Source organism: Terrapene carolina, unplaced genomic scaffold (assembly GCF_002925995.2).
Source record: "Terrapene carolina triunguis isolate 2854851 unplaced genomic scaffold, T_m_triunguis-2.0 Scaffold113, whole genome shotgun sequence".
NCBI classification, from domain to species: Eukaryota; Metazoa; Chordata; order Testudines; family Emydidae; genus Terrapene; species Terrapene triunguis.
The window spans coordinates 14313485-14334311 of NW_020664464.1; the positions used below are offsets into that span (position 1 = coordinate 14313485).

Genomic DNA, 20827 nt, shown 5'->3' on the forward strand with positions numbered 1-20827 from the left:
CAACAATGGGGTTGTATATGTGTTGCTGAGGGAAGACATTCATTAAATGTGAGGCAAGATTCAAGCTTGATTCTCAGCCCGAGGTTGAGCATGCAGGGCTGGTAGTTAGAAAAACTGCCGGAGTAAAATCCTGGTTCCATTGAAGTCAAGAGGAGCATTGTTATTGACTTCAATGGGTCAGGATTTGACCCCCCCCCCTTTTTTTTACTTTTGAATTGAGCACATTTGATCTGGAAATCAGTGAAAAACAAACATGGAAGCCCAAAATGCCATTTTCAGTGTCGCTTTTCAGAATGGCACACTGTAATTCAATTATTGACTCACTTCTGCTGTAGCTCCTGAAGAATTGCACCATTTTTTTGTACAGAACCCCCCCCCCCCACACCCCATGGGATCATAAAGTGGCGGGTTAGAATGCTGGAAGGTACATATTTATGAATATGTTCCTGGTTCAAAGTGCCCAGCTAACACAGGCCTGACTTCTAAGTTCTCTTTTAGCTGAATACAGCAATAACCCATTTATCTAGGACAGTGGTTTTCAACCTTTTTTTTTTCATTTGGAAACCCATAAAAAATGTCAAATGGAAGTGCGGACCCCTTTGGAAATCTTAGACATAGTCTGTAGACCCCCAGGAGTCCACGGACTACAGGTTGAAAACCACTGATCTAGGGTTTGATAGGCAGATGAAACTCCATGTGAACAAGGCTTCAGATAAATGGTGGCTTCTTTGGGTATGTCTACACTACGAGGGTAATTCGATTTTACTTAAATCGAATATGTGGAATCGATATTGCAAAGTCGAACGTGTGTGTCCACACTAAGGACACACTAAGGACAGTAATTCGACTTTGTGAGTCCACACTAAGGGGGCGAGCGTCGATATTGGAAGCGGTGCACTGTGGGCAGCTATCCCACAGTTCCCGCAGTCCCCGCTGCCCATCGGAATTCTGGGTCGAGCCGCCAATGCCTTCTGGGTAAAAAAAATTTGTCGTCATCCGTCCGTCACTAACGCCCTCCCTCCCTCCATGAAAGCGCCGGCGGGAAATCAGTTCGCGCACTTTTCTGGTCAGTGACAGCGCGGACGCCACAGCACTGCGATCATGGATCACGCTGCGACCATCGCTGCACTTGTGGCCGTTCTCAACACCTCGCAGCTTATCATACACCTTTCCCTGAGGCAGATGCAGAGAAATCGGGCGAGGAGGCTACGGCACCGCCGTGAGAGCCTGAAGTCGGAGAGTGGCACAGAGCTGTCAGAAACCACGAGCCCCAGCGCCCAGGACATGACGTTGGCAATGGGGCATGTGGATTTTGTTGAACGGCGATTCTGGGCCCGGGAAACAAGCACGGACTGGTGGGACCGTATAGTGCTTCAGGTCTGGGATGAATCCCAGTGGCTGCGAAACTTTCGCATGCGGAAGGGGACTTTCCTCGAACTTTGTGAGTTGCTGTCCCCTGCCCTGAAGCGCAAGGACACCCGCATGCGAGCAGCCCTCACTGTCCAGAAGCGAGTGGCCATAGCCCTCTGGAAGCTTGCAACGCCGGACAGCTACCGGTCAGTCGCGAACCACTTTGGTGTGGGCAAATCTACCGTGGGGGTTGTTGTCATGCAAGTAGCCAAGGCAATCGTCAAGGTACTGCTCCCAAAGGTAGTGACCCTGGGAAACGCGCAGGTCATCATAGATGGCTTTGCCGCGATGGGATTCCCAAACTGCGGTGGGGCTATCGATGGGACTCACATCCCTATCCTGGGACCGGACCACCAGGCCAGCCAGTACATCAATAGAAAGGGCTACTTTTCAATGGTGCTGCAAGCACTGGTGGACCATCGGGGACGGTTTACAAACATCTACGTCGGATGGCCGGGCAAGGTTCATGACGCTCGTGTGTTCAGGAACTCTGGTCTGTTTAGATGGCTGCAGGAAGGTATTTACTTCCCAGACCACAAAATAACTCTTGGGGATGTGGAGATGCCTACAGTCATCCTCGGGGACCCAGCCTACCCGCTAATGCCCTGGCTCATGAAGCCCTATACTGGCGCCCTGGACACAGAAAAAGAACTGTTCAACTACCGTCTCAGCAAGTGCAGAATGGTGGTGGAGTGTGCTTTTGGCCGTCTCAAAGGGAGATGGAGAAGCTTACTCACTCGCTGTGATCTCAGTGAAACCAATATCCCCATCGTTATTGCAGCTTGCTGTGTGCTCCACAATCTGTGTGAGAGCAAGGGGGAGACCTTTATGGCGGGGTGGGAGCTAGAGGCAAATAGCCTGGCTGCTGATTACGTCCAGCCAGACAGCCGGGCCATTAGAAGATCCCAGCGGGACGCCCTGTGCATCCGGGAGGCTTTGAAAGCTAGGTTCCTGAGTGAGCAGGGCAACCAGTGACTTTTCAGTTTCTGGACAGAGAAGCTGAACCTGCCCCCGTTTCTTTACCCAGTTCATTTTGACTATCCTCTCCAGTTACATACCCCCTTCACCCCCTTCCCCTTCCCAAAAAATAAAATCATTTCGATTTTGTTAATGAACAGCGTTGTCTGTATTGCTGTTTTCGCGGGAATATTTTAAACCGGGGACGCAGACTGTGGCGGGGGGCGGGTTCAGTGTTCTGATGCAAATGATGCTTCTAAACTCCCGGAATGACAGGCTCCGCACTGGTGGACTGGTTATTTCAATGGAGAACATGAAAAACACCTCCCAGACTGACCAGGGTAACCAGTGACTGCACTGTGTATGTGTCCTGATGCTGGACCTGACACCGCCTCTGTACCCTGCTAAAGGTCACTGTCCTGCCCAATTACCAAGCCCCTTCCCCCCCTCCAGACAGACTCTCCCTCAAAAGAACCTGACTGAAACAGTAATGGAGAGAAACAAACATTTTATTGCGAACCAGACATGAAACGTGGGGGGTGAAACTTGGACGGGGGCTTGTGTGAGGTGGGTAGGAAAGGACTTATGAAATTTTGGGGAATGTCAGCCTTCTAGTGCTAGAGCAGTCTGCAGGGGTTGACTGAAAGTTTTAACGGCCCTTGCCGCCCCTCCTTCTTTGGAGTTTGGGTGAGGGTGGTGTGGGACTTGGTGGCGGGTGAGGGCGGTTACAGATAGACTGCAGCGGGGCTCTGTCCTCCTGCCTCCGGTCTTGCAGAACATCCACAAGGCGCCGGAGCGTGTCCGTTTGCTCCCTCATTAGTCCAAGCAGCTTTTCAGTAGCCTGTTGGTCCTCCTGACGCCACCTCTCCTCCCGTTCCATGACTGCTCGGTGCATTTGTGACAAGTTCTCCCTCCACTGTGTCTGCTGGGCTGCCTGGGCTCGGGAGCAGCCCATTAGTTCTGAGAACATGTCTTCACGCGTCTTCTTCTTCCTCCGCCTAATCTGCGCTAGCCTCTGGGAGTGTGCTGAGAGGCTGGGTTGGGAGACAGTCGCAGATGTGTCTGTGTGAATTGTGAAAAGGGAGTGAATTCCTGAGACAGATAAATGAAATTGTATACAAAGAACCTAGTCTTTCTCTGTGAACAAGACCATGCACTGCACCTCTCACATGCGCACTCAGGACAAGGTCGAATTTTCGGCTGTCGCCTTCAGTGCCTGTGGACTTGCGGAGGTCTTGGACTGTTCAGAGAACTGTGGCTGGAGACCTGAACTTCTGGAGCGGGCAATAATGGTAAGCCGCAGACTTGTGGCTGCTTAAAACTCCAGCAGTAGCACTGGCCTCCTTTCACATTGAAAGCAATGCCAGTCTCTGCTGCCAGCAATCAGGACAGCATCAACTCTGCCCCTGTCCCACCCCCTCGCGGCTCTCCCAGGGAAAGATCCCTGTATGCTGCCCCTCTCCCTCCACCGCGTGGCTGTAAAGCTGTCCCAATACTAACATTCCCCTCCCTAATTCAAAGCAGGGCGTCATGAGCGACATCACCCTCCTGAGGATCCCGGACACCCAGAGAGAACGCATGCTGCGGGAAAGCATGCAGGAACCGGGGCCGTATGCCGCCATGCTATGTCGGGCCATGATCCCGGAGTACTTGATTGTGGCGTGGAGGGGGCATGTCTGCTACCACGGAGGGCCCACTAAGATCGCCCTACCCCGGAACCTGATCAACAGGCTTGAGCTCTACCTCCACGAGACCTACGAGGAGTTCTCCTACGAGGATTTCTCGTCGATCCCCGGCCACATTGACCGGATTTTCGCGTAGGTGCACTGGGACTATGGAGTGGAGCGTCTTGGGCCTGGGAATCATGGAGTAACGGACATTGTGAAAATTTTTTAAAACACTTGGGACTAAATTGAGAAGAGCCCAAGACAGAGAAATCATGAAAACCCATTTGTTACCTTTGTAAATATTCCTGTTTTGTACCTGATTATTTTTTTACTAGTTTACAGAACTTTTATAAATGTACATTGTTAATAGTATAAATATTACCGTTCTGTTTTAAATAAATGTTTACATGTTTACAGCACTTACTGCTTGATCCTTCCCCTGATTCTGTGTCCGGGGTAAGAGATGGGGACGGTTGGTACGGGATCTCGGTAAGGGTGATGAAGAGCTCCTGGCTGTCGGGGAAATCAGCGGTGCCAGCACTGTCGACTGCCTCGTCCTCCTCATCTCCTTCTTCATCTTCCCCGTCCGCTGTCATGTCCGACGAGGAACCGGCCGCGGACATGATCCCATCCTCGGAGTCCACGGTCAGGGGTGGGGTAGTGGTGGCGGCCGCTCCCAGGATGGAATGCAGTGCCTCGTAGAAACGGGATGTGTGGGGCTGGGATCCGGAGCGTCCGTTAGCCTCTTTTGTTTTTTGGTAGCCTTGTCTCAGCTCCTTGATTTTCACGCGGCACTGCGTTGCATCCCGGCTGTAGCCTCTCTCTGCCATGGCTTTGGAGATCTTCTCGTAGATCTTAGCATTCCTTCTTTTGGAGCGCAGCTCTGAAAGCACGGACTCATCGCCCCACACTGCGATGAGATCCAAGACTTCCCGATCAGTCCATGCTGGGGCCCTCTTTCTATTAGATTGCACGGCCATCTCTGCTGGAGAGCTCTGCATAGTTGCCACTGCTGCTGAGCTCCCCTCGATGTCCAAAGAGGAACTGAGATTCAAACTGCCCAGACAGGAAAATGAAAATGAATTCAAATTTTCCCGGGGGTGTGGCTGGTCAGAGCATCCGAGCTCGGACTGCTGTCCAGAGCGTCAACAGAGTGGTGCACTGTGGGATAGCTCCCGGAGCTATTACCGTCGATTTCCATCCACACCTAGCCTAATTCGATATGGCCATGTCGAATTTAGCGCTAATCCTCTCGTTGGGGAGGATTACAGAAATCGATTTAAAGAGAGCTTTATGTCGAACTAAATGGCTTCCTGGTGTGGACGGGTGCAGGGTTAATTCGATATAACGGCGCTAAAGTCGACATAAAAGCCTAGTGTAGACCAGGCCTTTGAGAGAGCCAAACTTGGAGTCCACAGCCCCACAGGGTGGGGAGGACATGCCAGTTGGCCACCAGTTCTGACTGACCCGCAGAGCAGACTGGTAATGAGGCAGAGGACATTTTCCTTGCATCTGCTTTATGGCCCTGTTTCTTGGACAGTTTTGGGCAAGAACTAAGATTCTGAATTCTTCCCTAACATTTCAGGGCAAATCCAAAAAGGGCTTAAGAATCTTGGCAGCCTTTCTGTGGCCCCACCAACCTCAGTCCATTGCAAGTATTGTGTGCAGGGGACTGGACTAGAGAAGAGCAACAAAAATGATTAAAGGTCTAGAAAACATGACCTATGAGAGAAGATTGAAAAAATTGGGTTTGTTTAGTCTGCAGAAGAAAAGACTGAGAAGGGACATGATAATTTTCAAGTACATAAAAGGTTGTTACAAGGAGGAGGGAGAAAAGTTGTTCTTCTTAACCTCTGAGAATAGGACAAGAAGAAATGGGCTTAAAGTGCAGTAAGGGAGGTTTAGGTTGGACATTAGGAAAAACTTCCTAACTGTCAGGGTAGTTAAGCACTGTACTAAATTGCCTAGGGAGGTTGTGGAATCTCCATCATTGGGGATTTTTAAGAGCAAGTTAGACAGACACCTGTCAGGGATGGTATAGATAATACTTAGTTCTGCCATGAGTGCAGAGGACTGCACTAGATGATCTCTCGAGGTCCCTTGCAGACCTGTGATTCTATTGTAGGCTCTTAATGGCTCCAGAGCTTTTCAAGGACAAATAGACTGCTCACTGCGTTTTCAGACAGTAACAGGGGTTAAGGTGTGGAGGGAAGGAGGGCTCACCGGGATGTAAGACAAATTCAGGTTAAGAGGGACTATTTTGCTTGACTCAATCTGTTTTTCATGTATATAATTTCACTGCTTAGTTAGGAGCTGAATGGAAATGATGTGGGTGACCGCATGAGTGAATAAATGTCAACAATACTTTTAAAAGCAGAAAGGTGTTAAATGGCTGAATTAATTTTGCTCAAACTTTCCAAAACAAATTCACCTTTGGCATGACCAGCCATAAGAAGTTTTGGATTAAAAGGGATTTTCTTTATTCGTAAAGATATGAACAATTCAAAACAAGGGTTCAGAATGGAATAGGCCTTTTCTGCCCATGCCTCTTGAACAATAATGCTATAACTATTCCCATCCTATCGCTATCCTCAGTGGTGAGATGCGTAGTTCCTAGGCGTGAGGCCAAGCATTTTTCTGAAAGGGAAATCTTTTGACATTTCAGTGCAGTGATGTGCAATGCATGGGACATATGGGGCCAGCTCCTCAGCTATGGCTGAAGAATAAAAGTTGGGGGAATGGGTGGAGTATTCCTCACCTCTGCACTCTCAAGCCTAGGACTGCTCCATACAGGGCTGGTCTGCCACCACCATGTTAGCACTGAGTATTCTTTACAATGAAAGATCTTTGCCAGCTTTTGTGCCTTATGTACATTGTTAAATATTTTATACCATAAGCCACTAGTTCACGATTTAAAAAAAAGAGGTTTAAGCCTGTTATTTATCTTCAATAAGTGAAGGGAGGTTACTAATGTGTGATGTCAACAAATAGATGGCACTTAAATAATATAATTATACACAGTTTGATATAATTGAACATAATGACAAGTTTTTACTAGTTGGCCTTTTCCCTGCTATTGCACAAAAGTTAATAGTTCTTGTTCTCTCTACCCTTCCATGTTTTTACTTCTTTCTGTCTTTCTTCTTCCATCTCCCACGCTATTTTTGCATGGTCTACTTGCTAGCTGTTTTAGTTTCCATTTCTTTTTGTCTCTTCCCCATCTATCCTCCTTTCCTTGAACCTTTCCCTCTCTCTTTCCAGCTAGGTCCACAAACTCATTTCTTCCCCAAGTCTCCCCCATTCTTTTTCCTCTGGTCTCCATCTCTTTATTCCTGGGACCCCATCCCTCCGTCCTGGTCACCCCTCCACAAAGACCCCTTGGTACCTTGCTGCCCATTCCCCCTTATTCTCTCGGAGTTTCTCTTCCACAATAGCCCTCCCTCCCCCTCACCTTTTCACCCTTGCAGGCTGGGAGTGTGCTCTTAAACTACATGCTGTTTGTATGACAAACCCAACTGTTTGGGAAACTGAAAGATTGTTCAAATAAATACTAGTACAGTTATTTCCAAACTGCCATTACAGTGTAGAGGCTGCAACCCATGGACCAGCCTAACCGCTTAACCCAGCAGCGGGAGTAGAGGAGGGGACAGGCCTTTTTTTAGTCAAGCCACTCACTCTAGCAGCCCTGCAAAGAGTAACACCATCCTTGTTAGAGGTGATGGACATTTCCCCTGACATTAGCTTCTAATCATTTAGCTCTCAACTATTTGCAAGTAAAACATCTCTGTACATTAAGTGCATGATTAATGAGACTATGGTCACAGTCCTTCCCTGAACAAATCAGATACAGAGATATACACATCGTGAGTCAGCCTTACAAAGTTTTACTCGTCGTCTTGCAGATGACAATTTTTTGGGTGGACAATATCAATCGTATTAATAATCAGTTTTATCATTCTCATCAATCAGTATTACAAAGGATGAGGGAGTAGGTTTTGTGTTGAGGATGGTAACAGTTTTACAAGATAACTATTCAAAATTACACACAGAGATCATCCTATTCTCAAGTGCATTACCCCAGTTTTACATCAGTGCAACTCAATTACTAGTACAACACAATGCAAAATGAGACCCAGTATTTACCCTTTGAGAACTTTCCAATTCTGCTTCATTTTTTCCTAAATCCTGACTGCCACCTACTGCGGCTAATGCTGTCACGCCTTTCCTAGAACGGAGAAGTCTGGCTGGACTATTTTCTGGATATGGTCAGTGGCAGTTTAGCATGAGGCTTTCCCCTGTCTCTTTCATAGCGGGTGGGTACAGTACATCATGTTTTCAGCAATCCCAATCTCCAGAGGCTAAAACAATGGGAAACCTAAATCAGTATTCAAACTCACCTCTGCCAGGTGATCAGGTCAAAGATTATTTAATCATCTGAGATCTTATAACAATAAAAACTTTTCAAATTCTTGGTTGGCCCATTTTCAGTAGGATTTGCCCAAATATGACGAGCTGAGTGGTTCAGCATTTTGAAGGGAAATTTCTCTGACAGTTTAGGCCAAATCTGCACAGGTGCACAAGTCTGAATGATCTAAAACAACAGTGGACGAGTTTGCCCTATATGAAGCACTGTAGGTTACGTCTAGATGAACATGCCCTCTTTAAAGAGTACATTTAAATTTGGACAACCAAATTGTGAAGATGCAGGGACCTTCTGATGCCTTCCACAATCCTTTATAAAATGAATTCAATCATGGAATCTCTTTTGACTTATACAAATATTAAATAATACTGTACTAAGATATTGTGTGGAAACATCAGTGTCTTATTTATTTAGAATCAATTAAGTCGATATGTAATTCTATTAAAGGCAGTTTTATTAGAATGGATGAAAGCGCAGTGTGTTTTGTCAACAATTAGGTATTAAGACAGAAATATAGCAATCCACTTTATTAGATACTAAATGTCATAGCAATTTGTGACAGAAGTGTCAAAAGAAACCAAAGCAATTTCCTTCACTGCAATATTATCTAAATTGCACTGAAATCTTGATGGGTTGCAATATGAATAGTACATGCTGCAAAGTGTCAAATTGCACAAAGCCAACTCAACAAATGATATGACAAGTGACCACACGCTGTTCCCAAGGAAGCAAAACATTCAAACAAGTCACATGCACAAAGTGTTTGTGTTCTTGTTCAGTACAAAGCAATGAACCATAGCTAGAGCTGCAGCAGCATTTCACAAACAAAAAAACCCACAAGTGTACATATGCTTCTCTGATTCATGTCAAGTCCTTTCTACTCCCCGGCTCTTTATCCTATGATCTCTACTTTAAAGAATCTGATCAGTCAAGTATTTCATTTCATTCATTCCCTCTTCTGTATTACATCCATTCCTGACAAGTGGAACATAGGCATGTATCTGAAGAGATAGATTTTAAAATCTTTCTATGATAATGCATTTATGGAAAATATGCTGAACTTGCAACAGTTACCCTCCAAGCCCAGTAAGCACCAGCAGGACATGCTTATGAACATAAGGGATATGTCAAAAGGTAACTGATGCCCCCGTGACTAAAACATTAATCATATTTTGGCTTCAATAAAAATAATTACCCTCCTTTAAAAAAAAGGAAGAGTCAAGTTCAGGGAAACCTAGAGAGAGACATGAGTCACACTGCTACACTTCTAAACCGGAAAAAAGGAAGCACTGGCATCTTTCATTGGGAGTGTGTGCACAGTTCTACGGCTGCTGTGGCTCTGCGAGCTGGCTAAGGGTGTAGATGGGAAAGGAACAAATGGAGTATGCAAATGCACCCTTTGCAAAAACTAATATACTGCCCCTGTACCTCAGACATGCTGATGATTTCTTTCTAAACCAACAAGAAGCTGACAAGAACCACAAACTGTATTCACCAAAACACATGGTTGCACTGTAGTCCATTTCCCCCTTCTTCCCAAGTCCAAAATTCTTCTTACTTTATCGTAACACTCAATGGGTAAAGAAAATACAAAGGTCAGCCCTTTCTGTCACACTGGCATTTTGCAACGTACAAGGGTTGAGGGCTTTTTCTTTGGTGGGTTGTTTGTTTGTTTTTTGGACAAAAAGATATTGTCACTATAACACAGAAGTCAGTACACTATTGTCTGCGATTAATGCAACTGAATATGATCAACATTATACTGAATTTTTCTTCCCACCCCCACCCCCAAAAAACTTTTAAAGCCTTACAAGGCACAGACACCTAACATGTTTTAGCCAGGTCATCTCTCTTCCTTGCCCTCTCTCTTTTGGCCCTGGGTTAATGATCCTTTGTAGATTCAGGTGATGACAGTGGGTCCCTTCCGCCCTGTCCTCTCATGGATCTGAGATATTTTCAATGCAATAGCAATGAGAGGACTCAGCACAGCCTAGAAGAAAAGGAATACAGTGAGCTATGTTAAGAAGAAAAGTCAATGAACACATTTTTAAAATCTGTTATTTATTTTTCCCTTTTTGAACATAGTATTAACTAATAATATGAAACATTATACTGGGTCTAAAGTAGCTAAGCTATGCAGAAAGAGCAAACTCCAGTTGTTGTAATGATAACCTCACCACACACCAAGAATAATGTAGAGCTCTGTGTGAAATATGCAATATAAAACCATATGGAAGTCTCAAATCTGGAATTATTTATGGAGCGGAGTTGAAACTATAAACAAATGGTATTTTCATACACACTGCATTGTTAATCTGAAGAACTCCACGATTCAGATACTGAGGCAGGTATCTTAGTAGGAGTCATAAAAATATTTATATGATTAAAACAGTATCACCTGCAGTTGTACTACATAGGTTAAAAAGGTATTCCCCATGCAGTTTCAGTTTATAGATATCTATTTATAACTTTAACAAGCTTACAGTTTGTGGCTAAGTGGGGGTGTTTTTTTGTCCAGATGCCTAAACAAAACGAATAAAATGAAAATCTTATCAGGTAAGAGTGATGAAATAACAACATCTCTGTTTATGCTGCCACTGATTTCAACAGAGTTTATGGCCATGGTCATTTATTCAGAAACTTGGCCAGTGATCAGTGGGATATTACTATTCTTTTCCTATCTGTGGATCCACTTCTAATTGCACAATGATTAGACAACAACAGACAGGGAAAGAGTTCACACATTTTATACAATACATTAATATGAAGAGCATGAACATTAACATTTGTTGGAAAATGCTGCAAAATGAAAAAACAAAACAAGCCAGCTCCTAAGCTCAGTAACTAGGGACAGCTCATTCCTCTAAACAGCTATACCTGCACTGGAGAAGAATCACCACAAATGTACTTGGGCAGAGGGGCATTGTCCCATCATGGAAGAAATAGAGATGCCCACAGACCCCCTGGCTCTTGGAGACCTACAGGGGGCACAGAAGCATCGATCCCCTCTTATTGGCTCCGGGCTCCCTCTGACTGTGCCCAGTCCCTGGAAGTGGCTTTCTTAGGGCCTCCCTCTCCCAGATAAAAAGGGAGAATTTTTCAAATCGGGAGAGGACTGGAAGATAAAAACAGATCATCCGAACCTACTCAGTTTTACCAGCCCATCATCTTCATGAGCAATAAAATGACAAACTTAAACAAGAAAGCAAACAAACAAACAAAACAACCCACTCACTGCTTTGGCTGAAAGCCTTATGTTAGACAGGATTACCACATTTAAAATGGTTTTCAAAATTTATTTCTACTTTTTAAAAGTGTAAAGCTTTATTAGTAAAAGTTGAACTCAAAATGACATTAAAAGTGTGCCTGGATACACCACATACATAAACTACTTAATAAAAACGATCTGAAATGCATTATCCATAAAACAGTATGCAACAGCAAAGTTGTACAGTCTGTAAATCAAGCAACCCTTTTATTAACTTCAGTGAGAGTTTGGCTCAGTTAAGAACCACTGGAGAATATATCCCTAAATCCATGATTGCCAGGGGGAAAAAAATGACACCTCTCACAAACTAGACATACCAATAGATATCTCAAGCATGCACATATCTGATAAGTGACAATGCCTGGTGCCCTTTGCTTGTGGGTGATTTGTACTGGAGCCTTGAGAGATGTGTCATCCATTGCAGAGGCTGCCTGGCTCACTGCATTTTTATTCTGCCCTGTCTTGCAGAACGAACTCCCTTCCAACTGCCTTTCTCCATCTCCACGTTCCCAGTTATGTTTTCCCCGAAAGCTGCAATCCATTTGCAAAGAATCAGGGCTTCACAGGATTCTAAACTGCACCTGAGGGCTCGTTAAAAGCTCAGCAGATTCAGAGGTTTGGCTTTATGCAAATATTTTCTTTGAACTCAGTCCAGATGGGTTGATACCATTTTAACTTTGGGGGAAATCTCATCCTTGCGGCAAAATTTCACTTGGTTTGTCAAATGCTGGCAACGTCCGTCCCCTTCAAAAACAAATTGTGTGCTATTCTAATGAAAAATCATAATTACCCCAGATTAGTTTGAAAAGCGCATGAATCTTACTAAACCTTTTGACCAATCTGGTCTGAGTGTCGTTTGTAAGGCAATCCAAACCTACATGAGTTTTGCCTGGGTTAGGAATGAACATTTTGCACAGCTCTAAAATTCCCTCTCTAATGTAAACCTCAGGAGACCATGCTGGCAAAGTAGTTTCATCAAAACACATACTTTGATTTATGTCTCCAGAAAAGTTCTGGAAAAGTTGAAGCCATGAAAGCCCAAAGGGATCTCACAACACTGGATGGCAGATGGAATTCAATGTTAATAAGTGCAAAGTAATGCACATTAAAAAACATAATCCCAATCATACATGCAAAATTATGGGGGTCTAAATTAGCTGTTACCACTCAAGAAAGATCTTGGAGTCATTGTGGCTAATTCTCTGAAAATATATGCTCAATGTTCAGCAACAATCTAAAAAGCTAACAGAATGTTAGGAACCACTAGGAAAGTGATTGATAACAACACAGTAAATATCATAATGCCATTATATAAATACATGGCACACCCACACTTTGACAACTGCATGCAGTTCTGGTCGCCCCGTCTCAAAAAAAGATATATTAGAATTGCAAGAGGTAGCAAGAAGGCCAACAAACATGATTAGGGGTATTGAATTGCTTCCATATGAGGTGAGATTAAAAAGACTGGGACTGTTCAGCCTGGACAAGAGACAACTAAGGGGGGATATAATAGAGGTCTATAAAATCATGACTGGTGCGGAGAAAGCGAATAAGGAAAAGTTATTTACTCCTTCTCATAACACAAGAACCAGAGGTCACCAAATGAAATTAATAGGCAGCAGGTTTAAAACAAGCAAAAGGAAGTACTTCTTCACATAACGCACACCAGTGGAATTCGTTGATGGGATATTGTGAAGGCTAATATTATAACTGGATTCAAAAAAGAATTAGACAAGTTCATGGAGAATAGGTCCATCAATGGCCATTAGCCAAGATAATCGGGGACACAATCCCATGCTCTAGATCAGGGGTTCTCACACTTCACTGCACCGCCACCCCCTTCTGACAACAAAAATTACTACTTGACCCAGGAAGGAGGACTGAAGCCTGAGCCCCACCACCAACGGATTCAGCCCCAGCCAGGGGGCCTGTAACCTGAGCCCCACCGCCCAGGGCTGAAGCCCTCGGGCTTTGGCCCCGGGCAGTGGGGCTCGGGCTTCAGCCCTGGGTCCCAGCAAGTTTAAGCCAACCCTGGCGACCCCATTAAAATGGAGTTGTGACCCACTTTGGGTCCTGATCCACAGTTTGAGAATCGCTGCGCTAGATGTCCCTAAGCCTCTGACTGACAGATGCTGGGACTGGATAATAGGGGATGGATCACTCAGTAATTGCCCTGTTCTGTTCATTCCCTCTGACATTGGGCATATTAGGAAGACAGGATAGATGGATCACTGGTCTGACCCAGTGTGGCCATTCTTATATTCTTATGAGAGAATGCTCCCCCTTGGGTTTCAAAGCATTTTTAAGAACACCAGATAATACAACTTCTTTTACATAAGTTCAAACATCTGCTTTTGTGTTTGTTAGGGTTTTTTTCTTGTGATGTTAGGATACATTTAGCAGGAAGAAAAAGAACCCCATAAGACATTGTGCCAGGCTTTGTATTTATAGGGTCTTCTCATCTTAAAATGTACCCAAGTGAACATGGTAGAACAACTTTATGACATAGGACCAGTTGTGTTTACTCGCACTGCCATCTGCACCAGCCTTTTTATTTCATCTCCTATCAGCCCACAGAAAAACAACAAAAACCCATCCAAACTAGCCAGTTATTAAAAGAATGTTACAGTGGGGCAGAGATCCATTGCCAATCAGCTATTCTTCATGTGGCTGTTGTAAAGGGTTTAGGGTACTTGACTTACTATGAGACAAAATGACCCTTTAGAGTTTTCCATAATGTTAAGACAGTTATACAAACCCAGCTGCCAACTTCTAACCAGAGCTACAGCAGCAAGAACCAGCAGAACTCACTTTTCTGGAACAACTACTGATTTTTCTAAGGAGAGATAGGCAAGTGGTTCAAATACAGAAAGACTAGCCATCATAAGATGATTGAGGTTTGATATATGGAGCTACATGGAGATGGTCAATCTACCAGGTGCTTTTTCCCATCCCTAGCTCTGGAACTCCTCCAGAACTCTCGCCCCACTCTGAACTCTCTATCTCCTCAGCTGCCCCCTCCCCAGATTTCCCATCTTTATAGATGGGGTATAGTACTTCCCTATTGTGAGGATTAATTATTGTTTGAATAGTGCTTTGAAGGTGTAAAGAACTGCAAGAACTAAGTATTATTTTTTATACTAGTCGGCCTAGAAGCCCCAGCCACAGAGCAGCACCCCATTCTTCTTCTTGTATTTTAAAACTATTCCCAGTCAAGCTCTTCTCTATCTGTTAGATATGCTCCTAACATGACTTTAGTGCAGGAGCAAGTTCCCCTTATGACGCACAGTATGCTAGAAGCCAGATCAACACACAAATGATGTATTACTCAAATGACAGAAGAATTAAGGAATGGACTAAAAAAACTAAATAAACAATTACAAAATAAATGTAATACTAACATTACACTGTAATACTAACATTAGACTATAATTCAATACACTGTAATGCTAACATTACACTTATACAGCCTTCCTGGTGCTGTGTCTCTTGCAGTGTTTATCTCATGATGCTAAATATGCATGAGCATGCATCTACAAGCAGATTCTGACTTGATCTTGCAGATCAAGTGCCAAAAAAGCAGAAGTTGTTTGGTAGTTTAATTCACAGTGCACTAGAAGCTCTAAGCAACCTGGCTGACCTTGGTTACTCCGCAGCACTAAGCTGTCTTAACCTACAAGAGTTCAGGCTCCTCAGGGCTGGTGAAGGCATTGAGTTGACTTCAGTGAGTTGATGCACTCAGTGACTGAGCAGAGGGAGTTGACATCACTGCTGTCTGCACGTACTGCTTGCTGACGCAAGGACAGTGTTAATTATGGTGATCTCAAAGGTCAGAAGACTAACTGTTCTTCCCTTAGCTGGAAGTAAGAGGATGTGTATGTGGGGTGAGAAGGGCAGTGCTAGAATGCAAACTGAGTTCTACTTGGAACCATTTGACTTCATAACAAATAATTCCTCTTTCGTACTTCCAAAGAAGTCTAGGTCTAGGATTAACGAGTTCATATCCATGATTCATGAGCTCTTCTATAATCATTGTCACCAGATGTATTTTTAAAATGTGTCTGGAAAAGAAGGTAGTCTGGAAATGCTTTTTTTTGTTTGTTTCAAACTATCCTCAATGTAGCATACTGTAAGGTGACCTAGTGCGGCATCAGAAGCTAAATTATTTGAATGACATGGAAAATGCTGAGTTATATAAGAGCATGAGCAAACAACTGAAAATGCCCTACCTCTCACTAATCCTTTTGAAAAGTCACATATTATTTAATAGTAAGTGAAAAACTTTGTATAGACTTTTTCAACCATCCTATATATTTCAATATTAAACTGTATACCTAATATATGATTTTATAGATTACTTCAAAACACCAATAGAAAGGATATAATTCTCTATTAAATTCTACTATTTCTTACAATTATTGCTATATCTTATTAAAGATATAGAAACCCGTTGTTTCACCCCTATTAAATTCTATGGAACTTTTCCCAGTACGGTTCTTATTTGAAAGAATTCTCTTTCACAAGAAAAACACATGCAAATTCTGTGGTTGCATGCTGCTACCAGATTCTTCTGTAGCTAGTTAGTGTAGCAAAGCATTTAATTCAAGTATGTCCCTGGAAAATCCATTTATATTTGTGATCCATGTTGTTCTATATTTGTACAGCACCTGTCACAATGTGCTCCAGGTCCACAACTGTGGCTCCTAGGTACAACTTCAATACACATAATAAATAACAATGTACTGTGAATAAAAATTGGCAGATATTTGAAGCAATCCAACCTTTTTGCTGCACTGTTTCCTGTACATGCTCTGTACACTACCAGCATGACACTGGTGTTTGAAATAACATTTTCTTAACCGTGACAACAAATCAAAGAGATTCTGCATATGGACTGTAATTTTTTCCCTTTTAGATTAAAAAACCGTATCCAACTTCCATGATTGTACCCAGGTAGGTAAAGGATAGGTAAATATTAGCCTTCTGTCATGATTTATTAATAGGCAATAAATATGAGGTGAGTCAGAAACTGAAGCTACTTGTGAATATACGGGTCACCAAACCTTATTTTGAGTACGTTACACCCACTCAAATTGATCTGTTATCCTTTTCACCTCTGTTAAATTTAGCATAACCAATTGCTTGGTAAACATAAGAAAAAGAATGTGTCAATACATAAAAGTCCAAGGTTCTAGATAAAAGCAAGCATGCACTGCTTATGGCTATTGAATGATAAGGAATAATTTGGCAGAGGCTGCTTCTTGGCTGGCTAATAAGAGCCAAAGAATTGGTCTCCAGGGCCCAGATCCTCAAAGGTATTTAGGCACCTAACTCCCATTCGACAGAAGTTAGGAGCCTAAATACCTTTGAGAGTCTGGGCCTTTGCCTTTAACATCTTCTTCCTAGTTAGCCAGAAAGCAGGCTTAGAGAGATAAAGATAATATCTTTTACTGGACTAACTTCTGTTGGAGAGAGAAAGAGACAAGCTTTAGATCTCTTCTTCAGGTCTTCTTTAGTGCTGTGAATTAAAAATGCTTAAACAGCAAGTAAATTTTCTCTAATTTATTTTGGTGACTCACTGAGGATTGGTTTTTTTAATTAGTGCCTCTGATTCTAAATCTTATGCACCGTTGCAAAGGTTACCTTCTGGTTAGCTAGTAGGAGAGAGTGAATGGTCATGGAAGATGGGGTCCCCTCCTTAGCTCCTGCTAGTAAGCCAAGAAGCAATCTTGGCCAATTTATTTCACAGGGACTGCATGCTCACTTTTATCTTGAACCTTGGACTTTTAGGTATCAGCACGTTTCATTATTCTTGTTTTATCCCTTGCACTTTTATGTGTATTGGCATGTTTCATTTTTCCTGTTTATCAAACATTTAGTTATGACAAATTTAACCTTGGTGAAAAGTATAACAGATTAATTGAGTGGGCACACTGTACTAAAAATAAGATTTTAATGACCCTTAAGTTCATTGATAGCTCTGCTTATCAATCACACCATTTTTATGGCCTGTTTATTAACTGGAGCAAAACAGACTTTTATTAACCGTTCTTTTGCCTAGCTACAAGGGTACAATCATTGAAGCTGTAACCTTTGAAAAGGAAGCTATAAATATAAAAGGCTGGAAAGGCAACAGATCTTCCTGATTGCAAACAGCTGGCATGTTAGGGGCATAGCCAGAGCCCTCTTGTTCTCTAGCTAGTCCAAGCTGAAGAAATGGCTCCTTGGGGACCATAGCCAGATTGGATAATTTAGAGCAGCCCCAAGACTGGTTTAAACAATGCCAGGGCTTGTGTAGAACAAGACGCCAAAGCAGTGAGCCATCAGGTCCTTCACAGTTCCCTCCTGCTAGCTGCACCTAGATAATACTGAGCACAGCTAAGAATTTTCTTCCAAATGTACCATTGCCAAAGTTTCATGCTATTGAAGTGGAAGAGCAGAACACTGATGACTTCTGATGATCTTGCAAGTGAAAGACTGCAGGTGTCATTGTCATAGTCAAACATAGCTATGCTGATATTATAAGTCCAAACTTTCGGGGAGCTCTTCAACATCAGCTTAATTCAGGAGCAGTATCTGTTTGTCTTCAACACTCCAAAGAGTGGCAAAGATCAATTGATAATTATGTCACAAAAACTTCTGAAAGGCAAAGACTGGAACCTGATATGAAAGTCGCAATCTTCTTTTATGCTGACATCATCATCTTCAATGTAGCACAAAATCAGAAATGTAAAGAAATGATTGAAGCACTTCACCATGGATATATTATTCCAGACAGATTTAAACTCACAGCTCTTCTACTAGATGCTATAAATACAGAATCAGAAGAAACACTAGGGAAAAAAACTAAAGAATCAAAAGACCACAAATTTGTTGTTCAGACATCAGAAATGACAACTAAATAATAGTTAACAATAACAGCTAAAAGCATTTCTACGTATTGCTACTGATTCTACATCTGGAAAGAAAATTGCAGAATACCATATTGTGTCCAAGTTACTGAAATGCTATCTGAGAATCCAGAGAAATGTAGGACAGTTAGATATGGTCCTTTGTCATCTGCTCTGATGACAAAAATGAAATGGAAAGTCTGAGAGCTTGCTAGGTGCAGTCAAACTACATTTCTGACATAGAGTTGCTCTGTTCCTTGTTGAGGCAATAACACCACCTAATGGTAATAAAGCACACTGTAGAAGTTAAAAACTCCTTCTGCAAATATCAGCCTTCTGGTTGGTGTATTTTAAAAGGATCCCAACTAGTGCTTGCGGGGGGGGGGGGGGGGGGAAGGAGAGGGAAGGTAAAGTGTAAAAGTTCAAAAAAATTCTTCCAGCTCAATTCTCAATAACATGGTGCAACTCTCCAGATGATTGTCTCTCTGTAAGGATGCTGAAGTTTGCACTGAACACCGGGAGGTCTTTGATCAAATCATAATACCCATTATACATAACAAGGGTGTCTACAAAGAGGCACTCCATTTAAAAAAGCCATTGAAAAGATTTCAGAAGAACTGACAGATTATTATCCATGGTTCAGGGAAAATCAGGATTGATCTATTACCAAAGAATTAGAACCAAACAAGGACAAAAACTAACAGATTATAATTGACAATTCAGAGAGGCTATGGAACCATCCCATTACTTAGCCAACATGACTGGTCCCAAATACAAAGGTCATAGGTAGAGCCCAGAATGGGGAGAAGAGGCTGAAATATGACCGAAGGAACATAATCTTAAATCCTTTACACAGCCAGATTTCTATCTGAAATCCATGTTTGTGAAGGAGATTGTGTCACAGTTCCTTGAATCAAAATAGTGAAAAACTGTGGAAGCAAAAATCATAGAAAAGAGAACAGTTGAATTAAGAATGTTGTCAATTTTTAAATGAATTTTACTCATCCCTTGCATCAATCAAGTGCATGACTATGCATTTAGCATGTTTAGTATGATCTGTTTGAAGCTTTGTAACATGCCAAGCAAATAAGTTGGCAAAAGTATATCTGTATTGAGGTTTACACTTGTTAATAGAATGTAGACTCAGTTATTGTGTTCTTGTCTTACTTGAAAGCTTGCAATTCTGTGCACCTGCTTTTCTGTGTTTGAAGGATAAGCATGCTTGCAGAGTGAATCACATAGCTTGTTTTGTGTTTCATTTTAACAAACCTTCTGGGGCTTTTTAGTGAGTCCCCACTCCCCCTGAAAATACCAATTGATTTTTGTGGTCTATGGGGCTAATCGCAACCACTCTAACCGTAGGTGTACAATTTTTCAGAAGTCTGGGTATAAAACTGTTAATTTTCCTAGATGATATGTTTTACTTCTGGAAAGAAACACTTGGTATTTGTAGCTGCCATATTAAGCCGGTCTATGTCAGATGTTTGCTAATAACAGTGGCCAAGATTTTCAAAAACAGGAGCCTAAAGTTACGCTTCTATTTTTGAAAATCTTGACTATCATGTATAAGTTCTGATCTAACAGGATGATTACATGGTGCAGAGGGTTTTCTGCAGGCCACCTGCACTGGGGTGGATTTCATCCTGAGTGAGATTCAGGAATTATTGTTTCCTGTAGAAATATAACAGATTACATTGAATTCTGAACAAGTAATTTTGTTTAAGGGAATCATTATTCCACATCTTTTTGATAGAAATGAAACCCTTCACACTGTCTTGGTGAATCTTGGTAATATGTATCTAGCAATGTGCTATAAAGAATTAATGTGGCTTCTGGAATTGATAATAAGCATATTTTATCTTGGTTTGTATGCTGCTTATCAAAAGAAAAGTGCACTGTCTGGGATGAGAATGTAAAAGGAGAAGAGAAGCAAAACAGTGAAATTTCAGAAGATTTAGAAGATTAGCTTGGTTTGAATGGGAACATAAAAGTTTGGATGCTTATATGAATTTTATTCAAACTAGCTGAACATCATGGATCTGTAAAACTTAGCTGAAAAAAAAAACCTTGAATATAGTCCTCTCACAAGATTGCAATACTTCTTGCTCATAGTTAAGGCATGCAAATCATCTCATGGTGTTTTGGATCTTCTGTTTCTGAAATCAGCTGGAATCTGTATGTGCAGGAGCATGTGGCAATGAAAAACTTA

General features: G+C 42.5%; 1 protein-coding gene across 1 annotated transcript in view; it reads right to left on the reverse strand.

Moving 5' to 3' along the window:
- Nucleotides 1–9386: 9386 nt before the first annotated feature.
- Nucleotides 9387–20827, reverse strand: part of PGM5 (phosphoglucomutase 5) — a 121495-nt gene continuing 110054 nt past the window's right edge. Inside the window, exon 11 of the mRNA XM_024200162.2 lies at nucleotides 9387–10447. Within this exon, the coding sequence (XP_024055930.1) occupies nucleotides 10358–10447 (90 nt within the window). The 3' untranslated portion in view covers nucleotides 9387–10357. The remainder of the gene's footprint in view (nucleotides 10448–20827) is intronic.